General features: G+C 39.7%; 1 protein-coding gene and 2 pseudogenes across 1 annotated transcript in view; all 3 read left to right on the top strand.

Annotated features, from left to right (window-relative positions):
- MARCHF11 (membrane associated ring-CH-type finger 11) overlaps positions 1 to 16464 on the top strand; it is a 95736-nt gene that overhangs the window by 58432 nt on the left and 20840 nt on the right. Inside the window, exon 3 of the mRNA XM_036225765.1 lies at positions 14432 to 14624. Coding sequence (XP_036081658.1) covers positions 14432 to 14624 — 193 coding nt within the window. The remainder of the gene's footprint in view (positions 1 to 14431; positions 14625 to 16464) is intronic.
- Positions 3140 to 3260, top strand: LOC118607088 (annotated as a pseudogene).
- On the top strand, positions 11101 to 11219 carry LOC118607317 (annotated as a pseudogene).

Consider the following 16464-nt stretch of genomic DNA (forward strand, 5'->3'; position numbering starts at 1 on the left):
CTCCCTTGGATTGGCAAACCAGAATTAAGAGTGACTGGCACACAAGCCCATGGGATTGAGAAGATGATCCAAGTCGAGGAAGGGAGAGGTTTCAGGGTCAATTCAGAGCATGGAGGCAGAGTAACAGGAACCCTGGACCAATTCCAGAAGTCACGCTAACATTCCACCAGCCCGCGCGGTGGCCTGGCCATGGCAGTTCGTGTCTCTGCTTGGGCCACTTTTCACCTTGAAACAGGGCCCTGAGGAGCTTCCTGCCTTCTTCCAAGTGTGTTTTTATGAGGACAAGTGCTAAACTGTATCTGTTCGGATGCAGAATAGGCTGAATCCGGTCTTCAGCAAACACATTTTTCGTCCTTGCCCACCGTTGCTCTCAGTACCAGATTGCTTTTGCTTTTCTCCCTGGAGTCACGCCTTCTCCAAAACAACACTCTCATTTAGTCTGCAGAGTACTTTCCCCTCCCCGAGGCCTGAAGGCGCCTGATCCAGACGCTGTATTAGTATCATCCTAACCTTTCTGGATAGCTTTTTTCCAATTCCCAACCCAAAACAGAAAAGATAACCGTTTCTCTTAATTTGGGTGATAATAGCGTATGGAGACACAATGCAGGATGGCCACACAGTATCATGAATGTTATAGTGACTTTAGTTGTGGTCTTGGATGAGGGTAACTCAGTTTGTTCATCTGTCCATCTGTCCATCCATCCATCCATCCATCCATCTGTTTGTCCATTTATCCAGCTATCTATTTATTTGTCTGTCTATCTATGTCTCTATGTCTCTGTTTCTATCATCTGTCTATCATCCATCCATCTATCTATCTATCTATCTATCTATCTATCTATCTATCTATCTATATCTATCATCTTTCTATGTAATCTATCTATCATGTATCATTCATCTTTTCTTCTTGCCTCCTTCCTTTCCATCCATCTGCTCATCCTTCTCTATCTTCCCATGTTATAAAGAAATCTTTTTCTAAGGAACATGCTTTTTCCTTATTCATTGATGCTTCATATATTTGTTTTAAAAGTTACCATGCTGTGCTAATATATACATGTAGATTACTACAGGCAGAATCGCAAAGAATATGAACTTGTTTTTAATTATGTACCTTGAACTTATCAGCACATTAACCACCATCTGACGTTGTCCTCTCCATACCATCTTTTTCTCATGCATTTCATGGCTATGATCACCATGTAATGCAGTTTGCTAGCTGATAATATGACCCATGACACCCTTGGACATCACTGCTATTAAGTTTCCCAGGAAACTAAGGGCAGTTATCTTGAATCAGCCTCTTCCCCCCTCATTTCTTTTAAAAGATAAGTATGCTATAAGTTCAGAAGAGAATACAACAAAACCCCCCAAATCCAAACACAGTAGCTTTTTGGTCTCAAGCGTGATAGACTAGAACAGGAATTCTCGACCTCTGCACCATCGACATTTTGGGGCAGGTAGTTTTTTGTCGTGGGGCTGACTTGTGTGTCATAGGATGTTTAGCAGCATCCCTGGCCTCTACCCACTAGATGCTGGTAGCACAATCTCCAGTAATGGCAAGGGAAAAGGTCTCCAGAGATTGCTGGTGAGTGGGTGGGGCAAAACTACCCTTAGTTGAGAACTACAGAGCAGAAATTAGAAGTTAAAGTGATTTGGGAGTATCCTGTCATGCTGTCAAAAGAAGTCAAATGAAGAGACAAAGCAAAACCGAACCTCATTCATTCACCTAATGCTTCTTGAATTCAGCCAATGTGCCATGGCACTGTGCCAATAATACAAAGACTCAAACATCAGTAAGGTACGGTCCCTGCCTACAGAGAGCTTACTGTGAGGTGTAAATAGATAACCATATATGCACAGGACTTGTAGGGAGGAAGTTAGTCACATTTCTAGATGATATGTAGTAGAATCTCTCAGTTCCCAGCCACGGTGTCACTTCTCATGTGCTCCCTCTGGAGTCCTGCAGACCCAGCCTTATTGTAAATTTGGCCCCATAGAAGTACCATCCCTTGCTCATTCCCCCTGCTTTGAGCCTTGCTCAGGTTGCCCTTCCATGGAAGGTCTTAGCTCAGACTTTTATGTGCACGAATTCTCCCTGCCATTTGCAGGAGGCCTGCCTCCTTCGTGCAGCCATTCTGGATTGCTTTAGCGCACATCGATGTCTGTCCACCAAACCTCCATCATGAAACTCACAGTCTCTTCTGCAGAGCTTATGGCTTATTGTTTGGTCCCCCTCTGTTTCCCATCACTTAAGCAAATTATGTATGGGCTATCCGAAGGTAGAAACCAGAGGCTATACTGGATTATTCACGTTTATAGGTAAGCAAGTCACTATTTAACTGTTTGCTTGTGAAACTAGGTGTGGGAGGAGAACACAAAGCTATCAGGAAACACTATGTTGTTCTCCTGAAACTGATGTAATATCGTATGTTAGCTTAAAAAGAAAACTTATTAAGAGGGGCAAGTGAAAGATAAAATGAAATTAAAGCAAAACCTAAAGCCAAAGAGTGAGAGCTGTTGGCCGGAAGTCATATAGCAAAGACATGGAAGTGTCAGACCTGAATTCAAATCTGATCCCAGAGTCCAAACTCTATCTGGTGTGCAACTTTCTAGGAAGAGAAAAGCTGAGAAGACTTAATTTAGGTGAATGGCCTTCTTAGAAGTTCCCTCTCTGTTGAGTTGTGCTGGAGTTATATTTAATTTTAAAAATTAAGTACATTTCAAGTATTTTATGATAGAAAATAACACACGTGAACTAAGCAGATAATTGCCAAAACGATTTCACTCATTTTGCTATTTTAAGGATTTCTTTGAAGAGTGTAAAAACTAATTATATTGTATTATTTACATATCAGAAAATTTACCCATTTTTTACATACGATTCAGTGATTTTTAGCAAATTTATAGACCTTTGCAACCATCACCACTGTTTCCATCACCTCCAAACCACCCCTTGTGCTTTTAGGGACATTTTGTTATGCAATTCCTGGGTGGTTATGGGAGAAGGGGATGGAGAGGGATAAGAGAAAAGGTGGGAAGGAAAGGGAAGGTTAAGAAGTGAGTGTTCGAGGGAATTGTAGAGCAGAAAGGGGCCTTCGAGGTGACTGAATTGAAATATTCATTTTAAAAATGAGGAAGAGTCTACAGTCATGCCGCCCTGAACATGCCCGATGCCATCTGATCTTGGAAACTAAGCACGGTCAGGCCTGGTTAATACTTGGATGGGGGAGACCACCTAGGAAGACCAGATGCTGTAGGCATTAAAAAATAAATAAAAATAAAAATGAGAAAGAGAAGAGTCAAGAAGTTGGAACTTGGGGGACCTCTTGAGTTGCTGATACATCAAGAATCTGGTTTTCTGCATCTTAGCCTATTGCTTCTGTAGTTACATTGATGCAAAGAATGATCAGTGATTGGAGGACTAGCTCTTGTCTATTGCTACTGAAAAAGCTATCCTAATACTTTGTGGTCAAAAACAACCATTTTTTACTGTGAGTTTGTGGTTGGAATGGGTTCAGCGACATGATTTTTCTGGGATCACCGGGGCATCTCCTGAGCGGTCTGAGGCCAGATGACCCACTTCCGAGAGAGCGTCCTCACTCGCATGCCTCGTGCCTTGGTGCTCTGTGGTCTCTTCCATGTGCTGCCTCATCTCCCAGGGTCTCTCTGCATGGCTTGAGATGCTCACAGCATGGTGGCCTCAAGGCAGTCTCGTTTCCTAGATGGCATGGCTCTCAGGAGGGAAGAAGAAGCAGCTTCCGGACAGTTAATATCCATGCTTTGGAAGTGATCTATAAGGTCACTTCTGTCACATCCCAGTGGTCAAAGCATCTCTTGCACAAGGTGGAGAAATGCACTCTGCTTCTTGATGGGGACAGGAAGATCCCATGGCAGAAGAACACGTGGGATGTGATGTATTGTGCTCGTCTTTGAAAAACAGGAAGCAAAAATGGGACTAGGGAGGCAGACCTCTCTGAGACATTCCCTCACATTCAGACTAGTTCTTTATTGTCATTATTTAGTAGCCATTGCCTTTACAAGATAAAGTTGAAGCTCTACAGCCAATTCTGGGAGCCCCTCATGAGCCTGCTCCCCCCACTTGCCCATGTGCATTCTGCTCTTTAGTGACAATAAAAATCTCACTGTTTTCCAAATGTATCAGCTTCTTTGCACAAGCTTCTTCCTGTCTGCCCTTCCCATCTCTTCCCAAGTCTTCAGCACACTCTCTCCACTGAGCCAACTCTTCTTACCTGTCCTTTCAAACTCGGCTCACGTGTCACCTTGTCCCGAAGGTCCTTTGTGTTTCTTTTTCTGTTTGTAGGGTGATCCTATGAGAATAGGAAGTGTTCCTAAGTCTAGTGATTTCTTTAGGGTCTTGCACATACTAGGCATTCAATAAGTGTATGTTGAATGGATACATTTATACATGTCACAAATTTAAAGGAAGCGGAATTCCATGTGCCCCTTTACATTGGTGATGTCGTCCCGCATGAAGATTTCTCTAACCAGGAACTGGAGCAGAGCCCAATTGCACATGTTCCGCGTTGTAGACACTGCTCAGATGTCTTCCCTGTTACTGACTGAGCTGCTTGCTGGTACCACAGGCACCGTTTCAGTCCCCAGAACCCGACTGGGGAAAGAGAGCGAGGCATGGAAGCATCAGTACCCAATTATCCTGAGACAGCTATGTCAAACACCATTTGATAGAGAACACTGAGGTCCTTATGAGAAGACTAACTGACTCTCATCCCAGCGCATCATAGTGCCTCCCCAGAGCCCAAGAAAACCACTCTGTGGAGAGCCTGCATGAATTCCACAGACGTGGTGATCTGCCTCACGCTGCGGTCTTCAGTGACCCAGGTGCTGTTCTGACCAGCAGGAGAATTCTCAGGGCTTAATTAACATGAACAGAATTATTTACATGGGAAAGTAGTTGCTTTCCTTGAAAATTCTGCTCCAAACGCAAGATTGAAAGCAATAGCAGCCTGTTGAGAGTTTCAGTAAACTCCTACAGCAAAGGTAGTTTTCAACTCCTTGTGGAGAGAACAATTAAGTACAGTTATGACCACCTACTAATTACTTAGCGATCCCCCAGGGAGCCTATGTTTAAACATAATTAATACTGAATACTGAGAAGAATAATGAAACAAAAATGCATTATATGTGCAGGCACACACTCTTAATTCACATGGGGCAAAATCTAGTTCCTAAGACTAACTATATTAGACAGTTGACACTTGGGCCAAATGTCCCTGATTTGAAATAATGAATGTCGCCTGCTTTAGTTATAAGACAACACAAAGAAGGAGGCCATATAAGCTCTTGAACATTGAGGAGCTAAAATTTTATTTTAATATTTGGACTGTTAAATCTGGACTAACAGACCCTTGACAAATATGATTATGATGAGAGATGAGCTATAAGTGGTTCTGGAAGAATCAGAAGAAAGCAGCGGAGGAATAAATATTCTGTTTTCATAAGTAAGATCCAGAGTCTTTGGTATTCCTTCTATAGATTCCATACCCGGTAGTCACTGAATTAATCGACTTGTTAGTCAGTTCGAAAAGTCGTTCCTGTTATGACACAGTCATCTGAGAGATTTTTCTCTGTTAGATGAAACCTTTCAACCAAGGACACTCATCCCTTATAAGAAAGCTTCGTACCTTCTACTCTTTGGAGCTGCCACTTCTTGTGACTCTGGAGATAGCCAGGTAGGATAGCCTTGAGGACTCTCTCCAAAGACTTGGCATCCGGGTGAAGGGCAGCTTTCACCAGAAGGGTTTTGCTGGGTAGGCGATTTTTGTTTTGTGTTTTTAGAAGGCTCGTCTCGCTTGTGTATTCAGTGTTCTGGTCCCTGGCCATTCACAGATGCCCCTGTGTTTGGCCATTCACAGATGCTCCGTGCCTCTGGGCGCTGCCAATCCTGCTTCTCGCTTGGTAACTAAACTTTCTCTTTGGATTGGTTTTCTTGCCTCCTGGAAGTGAATTTTCAAACTTTCCAGCCTGCTCTGATCCCTCTGGCCTAACTGGATACTCAGTCCCTTCGTTGCTGCAGGTGGCCTCAGGCCAGTTTCATCTTTGTTTCAATTCATCCAGAATTTTGTTCTCCTGGATCTGAGGTCAAAGGGCAACCTTGCCTGTTTGTGCATCCACCCCAGTTGAGCCCAGCTGCCGTGGGGAAAGCTGGGAAGAATCTCATTACTGGAACGAAGTCTTCTTAGACGTCGTTCATCTCTTAGCAGCTTCCTTTCTGGAGGAAGACAATTTCTCTCCTACTTTAATCCTAGGATGCAGAAACCTTAAGGTGACCCTCTGCTTGAAGTGCTCAGTTTCTTCTCTCTGAGCTGCAACTCATACCGAGCACATCTCCATAGCCCTGGGACATGGCTTCTCAGACCTCAGAGGAAAAACACTGATTGATGTTCTGAGTTCCATACACCACCACGAACCACTCACAGCATTCTAGTACATGGGGAGCTGCCCATCACCTCCCTGCATTTCTGTTGGTCACATGATGCAGTTCCAGGCATGTTAGTTAATTAAACAAAGCACTCATTTGTGGCCAAGGCTCTGTCTCTTAAAGGATATGCATTGCCAACAGCCAAGGGAGTAGTAATAAAGATTGTTCCCCACAAGAAAGTGGTTCAGGGCTTTTTTCTCTTGCCTAAATCTTGTGGAATTACAACCAACAATTGGACATATTTTCCTTTTTTGATCACTGTGAGTTAAAACTAGATTGCTAACATCAACTGATTGATGAACATTATAAATGAGTAGTTTCTTTTTCAAAAATGTAAACGATAAGAGAGCTTTGTTTCTGTGATATTATTTTTATTCTATTTTAAATTTAGAAGTTAAATTTGGGGAGAGTGGTTATCTGAACAATAATCAGTGTTCTAATCCATAAGTGTTATTTATTTAGTTCTTTAATTTCTTTTAGCAAGTATTTTAGAAATTTTAGTCCTACGTAATTTCTGATTTATGGTGTTTTTAAAGTGGTATTGTTTTTGTAAATTTTTCCCAACTTCTTGCTGCTGGTATTTAAATACAAGTGATCTTTGTTTATTGACCCTGTATTTATAGGTTTTGCTAAATTAATTTGAATTTTATTAGGTTTTCTTGTTGATTCCTTAAGATTTTCTACATAGATAATCTTCTGTAAATAGAGACAGTTTTACACTTCTTCCTTTACAATCTTTAATTCTATCTTTTTTTCTCTTGCCTATTCCATCGACTAGACTATTCGGTTCAACATTGAATAGAGGTACTATCGTTGCCTAGTTCCTGATTTGGGGTGAGGTGGAAAAGCATTCTTTCCTTTTTTTTTCACCATAAGTATTGTTTTAGCCTGAAGTGTTTTGTAGACACTATTTTCAGGTTAAATTGTCTTTCTCTTCCTAGTTTTCATCATAATTGGGTGTTGGTCATATAATTTTACCACATATATTGAGGAAATCTTTTTTAGTTTGTTGATAAGGTCAATTATATTGATTGATATTTGAACGTTGTACCAACATTGTGTTCCTAGAATAAACTCCATTCACTCCTTTATATAGTGCTGTATTTGATTTGCTAATATTTGGTGGAGGATTTTTTAAAAATCTATGTTCGTAGACGATATTGGTCTGTATTTTTCTTTTCTCTTAAAGTTTTTGTCAGGTTTTGGTATTAGGCTTACGCTGGCCTCATAAAATGAGCTGGAAAGAAAGTGTTCTTTCCTCCTTTATCTTCTGAAAGAATATATGTAAGATTGATATTATATTTTCTAAATATTTGATAACATTCTCCAGTGAAACCATCTGGTCCTGGAGGTGTCTGTTCATTTGTTTGTGGAAGGCTTTTGAATAAAAATTTAATTTATTTCGTAAAGGGTTATTCATACATTCTGTTTTTTCTTGAGTCAATTTTGGTAAATTATGCTTTTCAAAGAATTTTTCCATTTCATCGACATTTTTGAATTAATTGGCATGAAGTCATTTATAATTTTTACTTACAACTCTTTTTATCTGTAGGGTCATTCTTGTATCTCCTGTTTTATTTCTTGGTTAGCCTTGCTAAAGTTTTATTGATTTTACTAATATTTTAAAGAAGCACTTTTGTTTTCCTAATTATTTTCTCTCAGCTGTTTAGATTTCATGTTTCTCAGAAACAAAGCAAATTCCTTACGTCTGACATTTATCTTAGCTCTGATAATTTTATGAAGATACTTTCCTAGTAGAAAAGACCCATACCAAATCATGAAATCACTTTTACTAAGCAGCCTATAAATACAACTATAAAGAATGGGCATGTAATTAACTGAATGTTGTATCCACATGTCAAATTGATTACACATTGAGCTGTTTTCTGCCAGCATTTCAAATCCCAACTTTAGTGGTTCAATTTAAAAGTCATCTAAAGATGATTGAAAATAGCTTTTAGCTAAATTCATTTTACTGAAGAGGACACTTCTTAAGAGCAGGTGTTTTCTCCTGTGACACTGGTGAGTAATCCCACCTGTCACCTGCAAATTATAAATCATCATAGTACAAATCTATTAGCTTATGATTCATATTCAGCCTGCCTTGCAAAAACAAAGATGAAACAGCATTTTAAAACTGAATGATTTAATGCACACTGAATGGATCTACTTTCTCTGAGTCCAGCCTTGTTCTCTCTGAGCACTTGTTATTTTCAGGGAGAAAACTGAGTTCTAAATAGGGAAGATGCATTAACTCTTTCAAACAATGGAATGACATGTATATCTTCCTAAATAGCTTCCTGGAGGCCTTCTTCAGTTCTTATCTTACTGGTCGGAAGTGACTTATACGAGAAGGGGAAGAAAAGGGGAAGACTCTCGGTCTTACCTTGGCTTGGGCTCCTATCATTTCCTTAAGGAAAATTCCTAGCATTTTTTCCATCTTTTTTTTTTTTCCAGAAGGCAATAGTAAACTTGGGTCGATTAGTAAGATTTCATTGGTAAGGGTAACACTTTACCATGATTTTACAGAAGTCTGTAGTAATAATTGGAGTACTTATTTAGTTTCCCACGAAGAGTGCCACGATGACGTGGACCCTAACATAAAATGATACTCAATTCTGCGCCATGTCCATTGTGTCTTTTTATGACTGGTGAACCGTACTTGGTGCATCTGTGAACAGTTGTGTATAAAGGGACTACTAAATAATTTCCAATGTGAGTTTATTTAATTCCTTTTAAACGTCATCAAAATCAAGAAGGAATTAAGATATAATTACTTGAGATTGTCTTCTTATGTTAATACTCACTTAACCAACTGCAACTTTCAGACTCAAGAAATATTTGAGAATGCTGTTTAGAAAGCTGTAGGTCAGATTCAGTCGGCACTCTGCTGAGCTGCTTTTGCATATGTTTATTTCCTCCACATCCTTACAATCGCCTTTTAGATAGGTGTATTCATGTCTATTTTGTTTTTGCTCTCGGATGTAGGATGTGTCAGTGTAAGTAGGCAGAAAGGAGTGAGAGCAGACAGAGAGAAAGGCATTTTAGAATGAACTTAGGCTTTTGACACAGATCTTAGTTTGCATTCTCTCTTCTCACTGGTGGTTTGGACAAAGATAGAACTTCATCCCATAGGCAATTTTAGAGTGATAGATATGAAGCGGATGTTAATCTGGCAGTCAGATAGATAATGGAAACCAAAGTCAAGATGCTATGTATTTAAAGCATTTACTGGGTTTTGTCAGGGAGGGGAAGGGTTCTCTTCCTCTGCCCCTCTTAAGTTCTTATGGGCAGACTAATTATATCATTGAAAAAAGGCTAGGTTGACAGGAGAAACACCAGTTTAATATGTGCATGCAGGAGATCATAAATGATACTCTCAGATTGCTAAGCCAGCAACTTTTATAGGCAACGAAGCTGTAAATTTGTGATGAATCAACAGGACAGATATAATTAAATTTGGGTGTTCATTAATGAGGAATCTAAATAAAGTTTGGGCTTGGGTAGTAAAGGAGTAACAAGTTTTGTTTATGTAAGCTTTTTGGCCCTAGATTCCTTAACTCTAGTGATAAGGGTGTCTCTCTTAGGAACCTCCTCCCTTGCTCCCATCGCCCTTCAGAGCGAGCAGGGAGGGTGCCTTTCGCAGGGGAGATTTATATCATGCATTCAAAGCAAAGGAGGGTCAATGTGTCCTTCTTGCACTGGCTCCTTGTCAAGTAACTTTAATTCGAAGCAATCAGTATGCCATTGTGGGATATTTTGGCATAGCCTACCCTGGGCCCCAACAGTGTGTTCAGTTATTTGAACATACAGGGAGATGAGATTCAGCTTCTGCTGTTATGAAACCTGCAGTCCCCGAACAATAGAGAGATAAACACCTGTCTGGGATCCAAGTGAGAAAGAAATCTGCACTAAACAGAAGTATAAACAGTGGGCTGTGGCGTTTAGAATGAGGGATTCTGCTTAGAAGAGGAATGGCACGAGGGAGGTGGGTTTAGATGACATTACAGTCAGTTGTGGATGGATGAGAGAATTCATCAAGTGAAGAAAGGTGAGGAGGGCATTGCATGCTGAGGAAGAAACACACTCAAAGGCAGAGAGGGGCCAAAGTAAAAGGTACGTGGCATTGGTGGGAACACAAAGAAGTCAAATGAAACAAAATTGAAGGATGTACCTCCTGTCTCCTCCCTGCCTCTTTCCTCCTTCCTCCGTTCCTCCCTCCCTCCCTCCTTTCCTTCCTTCTTCCCGATTCAGTTTACTTGTTTACGAAATGGGGATTATAAAAGTACTTCCCTAAACGAATTGTCACAAGGGTAAAATTAGTTAATACGTGTAACTTCTTAGAAAAGTGCCTGGCGCCTATTAGCCCTAGATAAGTATAGGCTATGATTATTAAGTTACTTCCAGTTCACTAAATGAGGATGGACTGCCAAAAGAGGAGCTAATGGGTCCCACTTTTGCTAGAAACAATAGGTCCCATAGTTTGTATGGATGTGAACAGCTTTTCAGGAATATGAACGTGTCAACACGTACTCAAATGCTAAGGAAAGAAAGAAAAAAATGGCAATTATTTATTGCCAATCTAGATATTGTTCTGTTACTTTCCAATTTTGGGAAGAAATTTAGGTGAGGAAAGTGTAGTCTATGGCCATGCCACCCTGAACAAGCCTAATCCCGTCTGATATCAGAAGCTAAGCAGGGTCGGGCCTGGTTAGTACTTGGATGGGAGACCACCTAGGAAGACTAGCTGCTGTAGGCATAAGAAGTAAAAATAAAAAAGTAAGGGATTATAAGATGACAAGGTCCTTGCAATCTGTGAGGTCAACCAAGCGTTGCCTTGCCTAAACAAACAAACAAAACAAAGAGAAAAGTGTAGATACATAACATATATATCAGGTTTTAGAGGAGAAAAGTTGACAAATTTTGTTTAAGATTCAGGATTGTCCTACAAACTGAAATCCAGGCTTCGGAGATCCCAGGGTAGAGAAAGAAGCCCAAGAGACTCATCTTCTGTTTTTATTGTCCAAGCTAAAGGTCCATTAGCACAGCGTGCTGAGGCTGAGCCTGTAGGTAATGTGTGCCTCCCAGCACAAGGATTCTGGATGATGTTTCCTTGTGGTGGGGACGCAGCATTATTTTTCCTACGGGAAGAATGTGAATGATCCCACCTTTTGCATATAATGGTAAAAATAAGAAAGAGCAGTATACAGTGGGCAAAGAAATTACCAAGATAATGTTGGTGTTCAAAGGGAAATGCCTATGTTCATAATTGGTTTAATAATTTTGGTTTCAGTAATGGTTTGCTCTTATTAGCTATTCAGTGAAATAGTGCTAATTTTAAGGTTCGCTTTAAGGAAGACAGACCATCACAGACTTTCAGGTAGATCTGCATTAATAGTGAAGTGGTATAAAATGAAAAATTTCAGTGAGCTCATTACAGATTTGAAGTTTATCCCTTAAAAATAAGCCTCAAAAATCTTAAATTCTTATATACACGATGAAAAGTAATAGCTTTGATAATCGTCAATAATTAAGCTTCCCAATGCCCTGTAGTCAAGAGTTGTTCTTTTCCCCCCAGCGTCCTGGCATAATTTTGAACACGTTAATTCCAAATTGCCAGGTGTTTGAATTTTAAACCATTTTAAATTTGGTATCACCAAACAAGTGCGAAGCATCATTGTTCCTTATTCTAGTAAGTCTGTCCCCTTAATCATTCACCTTTTCTGCTAAGGAATAGCCAAGCCTGAGGTGTCAGAAGCCCGCCACCTGAGCATGGCCGTCCACTCCTTGCAGTCATGCTGCCTCTGAGACGACAGCCACCACAATGTCCTGCGTCCCAGCAGTTACCACAGTCTCGTGAAACCAACCCCACCAGTTCACGCAAATATGAGTGGCTAATAGAGTCTATGGCCACCATGTTGTTTCTGAAAGGCAGTCTCGGATCTATTATTTAGTAAGCCTAATTGAAGCTAAATGTAATTAACCATGCAATATTGAGATGTCCAAATTAACTCCACTAAAAATATGTGATGAATTTGGAACATGAAAGATTACTGGCAGAAAGAAAATAGATTTCTGTAAAGATTATTCTTGGTGAATCCTCCTCACTCATCTTCCATTACCTGAGACTCTTGTGATTCAGACATATGCGTTTTAAAACATGTGGTCTATAAATTTGAGGTGAAAATCAACAAATACACACACACATGTTGGACACCTTCGCCTCATGGATCTAAAAGTATAATTTGTTTCCATCTATCTGATGTGGTTAATAGATCAATAAAGGGGAACCTAATGCCTATAGAACCGGTAGCACCCATCTAGGATGGATGCCGGTTGCCAGTTGGAAGTGGGTTTCTGTGTTGCTTGTCACATGGTTGTTTTTAACGCAGACCAGTGAACATTAAAACTAAAGAACAACAGACATTGACACTTCACATTTGTTTGGTGACACCACCTTTAAAGTGGGTTAAAATTCACATGTCCGGAAGTTTGAAATGAATGCGTTTAAAATTATGCCAGGAAGTTAGAGAAAAGACAACTTCAAATACATGCTTGAAATACAACACTGACTGATTCGTAATGATAAAATAATATTGACCAGTTTAATTATTATTCATCCAGAACTGTAAAAGCAAGAACTATTTTTCCATAAATGAATCTTCACATTGAAATAATCAGAAATATCTTTCTTATAGAATCCCACCCACCTTTGTCATTTGGTTCTGTTTTTTAAAAGAAAAATAATGTAAGTGACTTTGGAGAACAAATTATTTCAGATGCACTTTGATATCAAATCTTCAATTGATGTAAAATTTAAGAGTATTCATGAATACGCATGGTCGAATGCATACCTAAATATTTTATGTGAATCACTTATGATGAGAGAGACAGTAAGGGGGCGGGGAAGTTGTGAGCGGTGATAGACTTGCCTTGGGAACGCACATAATCACACTTAAGGTAAGTAAGAGTTTAAGAAAATGCCAGATGCACTTAGTGGATGCTGATTGTTTAAGCACGTTTGTTTTTAAAGGTTATTTAAACTGTTGAGGAATTCTTTTGACAAGCCATATGTTGCAACAGGGCTCTTCCACACAGAATGAGGACGTACAGGTTGTTTTGCATTTCATTATTTACTGGCAGGCTATAACGGCAATTTTAGTTTTGCTTCTGTCTCAATTATGCGAAAGCGAGAAGATGACTTAATTTGCTCAAGTTAATAACACCCTTGAAAGATTTTTGAGCATTTATACTGTAAATCCTCTCAGATTTCTTTCCGCATTGAACAGTGTGTCTTTTATACAGTTTGAGTTTTAAAGGCACTCTTCTAGCGTACAAATTCTAAATCTTGACAAAAATGTCTTCGTGGATTACCCTATAAGTAATTAAAAGTCAGTAATATATGAGTATATGAAATGCACCAATAACAGATAATATACAATTTTGTAGTTCCCTTATAATGATTCTAGTGTTTTTTCTTAAATAACTTTTCACTGATGTTCTTATATAACTGATTTGCTTTTTACATTTTTTCCACAAAAACGAGAAATTCCATTTTTTGCAGTAGCCAGATATGTTAAGAGTAAAGTAAATTTCCAAATAAAGGAGACCTCACCATGTTTCTTCAGAGTGTTTTTAATTTCATGCCTGTGTGAAAGGTAATAACGTGATCCTCAGGTACTAAATATTCCTCAGCCATTCACACTCGGAATTGTTATCTGGAGCAAAACCAGATTAAACTTGCAGAATGGTGAATTACTGAGACTAATGAAGTTAAGGCAACTCATTAATCTTTATCTGCTTGTCTCATTTGTATAGCCTGGATGAAATGGAAAAAACTCATTTGGGGGCCGATCAGATTGAAAGGGGTTTAACATTATGAAGAGAAACATGGGGCTGAAATGTTTTCTTTTTTTCCTTTTAAATTTATACACAGCACCTTTTTCTTACATGCCTCTGTTTTTCTTTTAGTGGCAAAGCATTTCTATAACACTGGTTGAGAAAGTTCAGATGATTGCTGTAATCCTAGGATCCCTGTTCTTAATAGCGAGTGTGACCTGGCTCCTCTGGTCAGCCTTCAGTCCCTATGCAGTGTGGCAGAGGAAGGACATCCTTTTTCAGATCTGCTATGGAATGTATGGTTTTATGGATCTAGTGTGCATAGGTAAGACCGTGATGTTAAACATTAACCGACTGCCAGTAATGCATTTCTTGCAGCTGTTATATTTTCACCAGTGGGATGGGACATAGACTGTCACAGTTCGCATGATCTTCGTTCTCCAGTTAATCACCTATCTGGGGCATCACAGTCTGCCCACTTTTCTCAAAAAGCATAGGATCTGTGTTCCCCAAATATTCCGAAAAAATGAACAGGATTATGCTCATTTAAAGTGACATGTTTTGTGACCAAAGGAAGGAGTTGCAGAAGTGATTTGGAGTGGGTGATGTTAAAGACTGTTATTTATTTCTATGGAATAAGGACAAATTAGTCCCCCTTCACAAAGCTGGGATAGTATTGGCTGATGCCAATGGTGATATTGCGAGTTTCAGGAGAATACCCACACTTGGGGGTCTTAACATTATGTCATGGCGACTCAGATTCCTCGAGGGCATAAAGGGCTCCTTGGAAGGCTTGGGACTTGGGGACAGTTTTCCTTGCTGTCCTGTTCCTCTTTGTCTCACTTACTGAATTCAGTGGCTTAGAAGAGAAAAAAAGAATCAAATTTCTTAACCTAATGGACCCTACAAAAAAAAAGATTACTTACATGTTTTACTTGACCTATCTGTTGTTTTTCTAATACCATGGGGAAATGGAAGCCGATTCATGCAGGTGGTGTTTTTGTGGTGTGTACAAGGTGCCACAGGCTCTGGGATGGTGACCAGTTGGCGGTGGGAGCAGGGATGGGTCAGCACTATCGAAGAGACTCCCTCTGCTGTGATGTGGTTCACAGCTTAGTGGGATGCAAAACAAGCTGAGGTGGGCAGTCCTGGCTTAAAGCAGTGGTCCTTCCTCAAAGTGGGGTCCCAGACCACCGGTGGCGGCAGCAGCGTCTGCAGCCCCTTTTTAAAGAAATCCACATTCTCAGGCCCCACCCTGGACCTGCGGAATAAGAAACTCAAGCCTCAGCCATCTGTGTTTTACAAGGCCCCCAGGCGCTGAGACAGCTAAAGCTTGAGAACCGTTGATTTCGGGGATGGGATGATCAACTGGGATCAGATGATTTAGCCACTAATCCTGGCCTCAGCTTGGACAGATCGATCTTGTCTCTCCATATTCCTGTTTTCTCACCAGAAATAATGGGAACAAATAATCATCTGAGCTCACAGTCCTAAATAAAAGAAATAACAATTATAAAATGATGTTATTAATTATAAGTTGTAGGTTAAGTGTACTAAACCACAAACATTGAAATAATTTATATCACTTAATGTCTCTATTCACTAGAGCCTTAATTTAGCTCACAGTTTTAATATTCAGTCATTTTTTCCCTAAAAGAACTCTATAAGTTTTAAAGTATGATCAGCCCGAATTTCCCCTCATCTTCAGTCCTCCTTTGTCATTAGTACAAGACTAATAAGAAAAGAAAATGATCAAATTTCAATCTGGAAAGGAAAAAAAAAAGAAGGGAGAGAAATTTCATAAATACTATGTAAACCGAGCAGATGTTGCTTGAATAATTGGGCTGATCATGTGTATGAACAATTTGCATAAAATACAATAATGCATATGTAAGCATTTGGAAATTCTGAATCTCTGTACAAATGTAATCTGTAGGGTGGTGCTCTAAATCAAGAAGAATCACAAAACTGTTCTACAAATCCCTCAACAAATTTGGAGATAGTGTTCATTCTGTCCTTCAACATAAATGTTATAAAATATGGTATTTCACTGATATCAAAGGAACCATTAGGTTCCTAGAGGAGAAAAAATTCCAGTTGACTTTCTTGATACTATCATAACACTAAAAGGGCCCTTTATTTCCTGGTTAGGAAATCATTTTCCT

This window comes from Rousettus aegyptiacus, unplaced genomic scaffold, assembly GCF_014176215.1.
Source record: "Rousettus aegyptiacus isolate mRouAeg1 unplaced genomic scaffold, mRouAeg1.p scaffold_m13_p_8, whole genome shotgun sequence".
NCBI lineage: Eukaryota > Metazoa > Chordata > Mammalia > Chiroptera > Pteropodidae > Rousettus > Rousettus aegyptiacus.